The sequence below is a fragment of the Carlito syrichta genome, unplaced genomic scaffold (assembly GCF_000164805.1).
Source record: "Carlito syrichta isolate Samal-C Ts95f unplaced genomic scaffold, Tarsius_syrichta-2.0.1 Scaffold305460, whole genome shotgun sequence".
NCBI classification, from domain to species: Eukaryota; Metazoa; Chordata; class Mammalia; order Primates; family Tarsiidae; genus Carlito; species Carlito syrichta.
In genome coordinates, this window is record NW_007249556.1 from 218,853 (window position 1) to 222,477 (window position 3,625).

A 3,625-nucleotide genomic window follows, 5' to 3' on the forward strand; every position below is an offset into this window, starting at 1 on the left:
CTTGGAAGGCTGAGGCGGAAGGATCGCCGGAGCCCAGCAGGTCGAGGCTGCGGTGGCCGGGAACGTGCCACTGCCCTCCAGCCTGGGTGACAGAGTGAGACTCCAACTCAAAAAAAAAAAAAGAGTCTATGTGGAAAGCAGGAGGGACCTCTGAGTTCACACATCACAGAAGTTCCTGGGATCTGACAACACTGGCTACGATAATATAATAGCAGTTGTGGCGACATTCACCATGAACTAGTAACGATGCTCAAGGTTTAGTTTCTACTCATGGGAATGAGACTCCAGAGCAAGTCTGGCAGCAGATGCTGGAGGGAGGCAGCCTGGACAACACCCCAAGCCTCCTCCCCTACCCCTGCCCAAGGGGCGGAAACCTGTTCTTCCAGCCTGCCTCTCGGATCTCTCTCCCACCTGGAGCTCTGACAGATCTCAGCGAGAATGTGAACCAGATACAGAGGCAGGCTGCTGGCCAGGCAAAGAAATGGGACACACTGGCACCCCAGGAAGCACACCTTCCACATAGGGGGCCTTAGTGTAGAAAACAGGTATCTAGATGCCCCGAGTTTGGGCTTAGGGGCTGGCTAGTCTCTTCAAAACTCAGGCCCTGCCTCGGTTTCCTGATTTGGGGGTGGGGGAAGGAGGACACTGCACATAACTGGGGGGAGATCAGAGGAAAAAAGTCAACACCACTTAAGTACCCTACATCCTCTCTGCCCACGTTCCCTGAAAAAGATCAATTTTTGGAGAGTTTTTTTTCCCTTTGTCAGGCCTTGAGCGGCGAGATGCTATCCCCAGATCATGAAAAAAGATTCTTCTCCCTGATGAGAGGTGAGGAAAGTGTGGAGGAAATCCATCCCGAGCTATAAACTGTGTTAGGGAGACAGGGGAAGAAGCGATTAGTTTCAGCGACTTACTTAATTCCCAGTCCATCCTTTTCTCGAAAGACCAGGGGAACCCTGAGAGCTTCTCTCTGTACGTACTCATAGTTGAAATCTGTTTGGATATTTGAATTAAAACAAGTTGGTTAAGTCATGAAGGAAGAAATGAACCATGATCTGTCGGTCAGGGGATGAGACAGGATAGAGGAAGGAGCAGGGGGCACACTCGAGGCAGGTACCAGCTATATGGCAAAAGCTCCCTGGAAAATGATAGGAAACGTACCAGGCAAAGCCCAACGAAGCCATGCCAGTGATCTGCTCCTCTGCCTATTGGGTCATTCTCCGCATGCCCCACCGGTCCAAACTTGTCAATGAACAGCCCCAGGCCAGCCAGGTTGGGAAGGGAGACTCAAAGAGCCCCGCACAAAAAGAGCCCCAGCCATTGCTGAGAAAGCGGGACAGACAGAGAAACGCATGGAGTTCGGAAAGCAAAGGGAACACAACATTGAAGAATGCCACCTGGGAGGATCAGAAGCCCCAGAGAAGAGGCTGGGGAGGAGGGTCTCCTTGTAGCTAAGCATCAGTGAAAATCTTATTGTAATATCCTGCATAGTCAAGGAGAGGGGGGGAAAGCTGGTTTCCCTGGAAACTGTGTATTTGGTGCCAAAATAACTAGGGAACTGGGCACAGCTTTGTTGTCTTAAGAGTGAAATTCGGCTGCAGCCGTCACAATACTTGCTTCGACTGGACCACCGAGAGGGACGCTCCCCAGGTGAAGGCTATGCCAAGAGGGCAGAGGAAGGCCCAAAGAAAATCCACAGGGTGGTTTCCGCCTGGGGCTTGTCTAATATAGATCCCAAAATCCTTATCCAAAGTCCTGGAGAAGGAAGGAGGCCTTCGACTCACTTCTTTCCTTCCCCAATTCCAAAACCAGTGGCTGCGACCCAACCATACCCCTGAATCTGGAGATGGGGGAGGCTGAGATCAACCCTCGTGTCCCCCAAATCCTCAGGTAGCTAAAGCAGCCCACAAGGGCACCAGCCCTCTTTGGCCGGTCAGAAGGGAGATGGAAGAGGCCTCGAGCCACTGAAGCCGCTGGCCCAGGGAAACAGTTCACAGGGCAGCCCTGGGGGAGGAGGAGGCGAATGCAACTCCCCTCCGAAGAGAGCAGGAGAACAAAACCCAGAGCCAAAGCCCTGACCTCAGCAGCTCAGATCCCCAGGGGCTCACAGTGAATGGGGATTCCTAAGGATTTAAACGAAGAGAAGTTTAAGAAGCTTCTATTTTGAATCCAGGCTAAGGGCTCCTTCTGTTTCTCAGCTCCTCCCTCGAGTTCTGGGGCCAGATCTGACTTAACTCGCAAAACCCTGGGCCCTCTCCTTTGAAAGGAGCCAGGACAGCAGATTTAAGGATACACTTTAGCTCTCTCTTGCTGGAATGACCCCCATACTCACATACTCGCTCCCCCCACCACCAGGGTCAGCCTCAACTTCCTCAAACGAGCCTGAGAAAAAGCTCTGAAATCCTGGGCTGAAAATTCCTAGCGGACGGCTAGGAAGAGTTTGCATTGTTTTCTCATAGGATACGCCAAACCACTCCGTAAAATGCAGGAAGAAAGGAGAAGCATTTCTGCTGTGGGAATTCAAATCAGTTGGGGCTAACACCCTCCTCTTGGGCCAGGCAGGCTGGAAGAAATTTCTTTTTCCCTCCCCCCACCATGACCCCCAACAGCAGAGCCCAGAGCCCCAGGAGGCAATGGGCACAAAAGAGAAACTGACAAAACGCAAAGCCGTGACAGTCTTCTTGGGGCTCACCCCATAGCCACAGTCACTGAAGCAGAACCTGGAGGAGGGAAGCACTTCCCCTGTTCCAGCTCACTGAGGGATGGAAGGGTTTTCCCAGAGTGGGAGAAAACAAAATGGAAACCGAGTAACTTAAAGAAAACTCAAATCTCTAAGGGGGCCTGGGTAAGCAAAGCCATCTCCAAAGCCAGCCCCCCAGGCCATGCTGGCTTCCAGAACCAGGAATCACACCAGCGGTAGGCAGGGTGGCCCAGAGCTCTGGAGGCCTCAGATCCAAGCCAGAGCATCATCCCAGTGTCTGGAGGGCACCCCTAACCACCCTCCTCTTAAGAGGGCCAGAAGGAAACCCAGGCCCCGAAGGCCTTCAGCTGGGTGGCACTCCAAAATCCCGGAGGCTTCCCAAATTTGCTCTAAACTGTAGAGGCCCACAGGTGACAGAGTTCTCAAGATCTCAGCCCTGGGAAGAGACCCATTTCCCAGGGAGATGCTGCAAGTCTTCACTTCAAGCTGCCGGGGAACTGAGTTTAAGCCTAAAAGGGAGTCACCCCCTTACCCGGACTCCCATCTGTCAAGGCTGCATTCGCTAGAGCGCTCAGGCCCAAGTGGGGGATGCGGTCAACAACTCAGAGCGCACGGGACCCCTGCCCCAATTGTGGCAGAGCCTACGAAGGGATGTGGCTCTGCAAACCCAGGTCTAAGGGGCCGTCACCCCCAAAACCCGAGGCGCCCCCATCACCAGTTCCCAACTGGCAGGCCCCGAGACGGCACGGGGTTTGGGAGGTTTCAGGCCTGGGGGGCCTCACCCCGATGTCCCAGGGGCTCCCTGAGCCGGCTCCAGCCAGCCGGCGGCACCTCAGACAGCGCAGGGAGCGAGACCGGCTCTGGGAGGGGGAGGACGCCGCGCTCCCGCCCTCCCTCGGTCTGCCAGTCGGTCCCCAGGTCCCC

At 54.5% G+C, this 3,625-nt stretch overlaps 1 protein-coding gene across 3 annotated transcripts in view; it reads right to left on the bottom strand.

The window, feature by feature from the left end:
* KDM2B (lysine demethylase 2B) overlaps positions 1 to 3,625 on the bottom strand; it is a 159,131-nt gene that overhangs the window by 152,796 nt on the left and 2,710 nt on the right. For all 3 annotated transcript variants that reach the window (XM_008061705.1, XM_021714246.1, XM_021714245.1), the window contains one exon: positions 915 to 993. In XM_008061705.1, the coding sequence (XP_008059896.1) occupies positions 915 to 993 (79 nt within the window). The remainder of the gene's footprint in view (positions 1 to 914; positions 994 to 3,625) is intronic.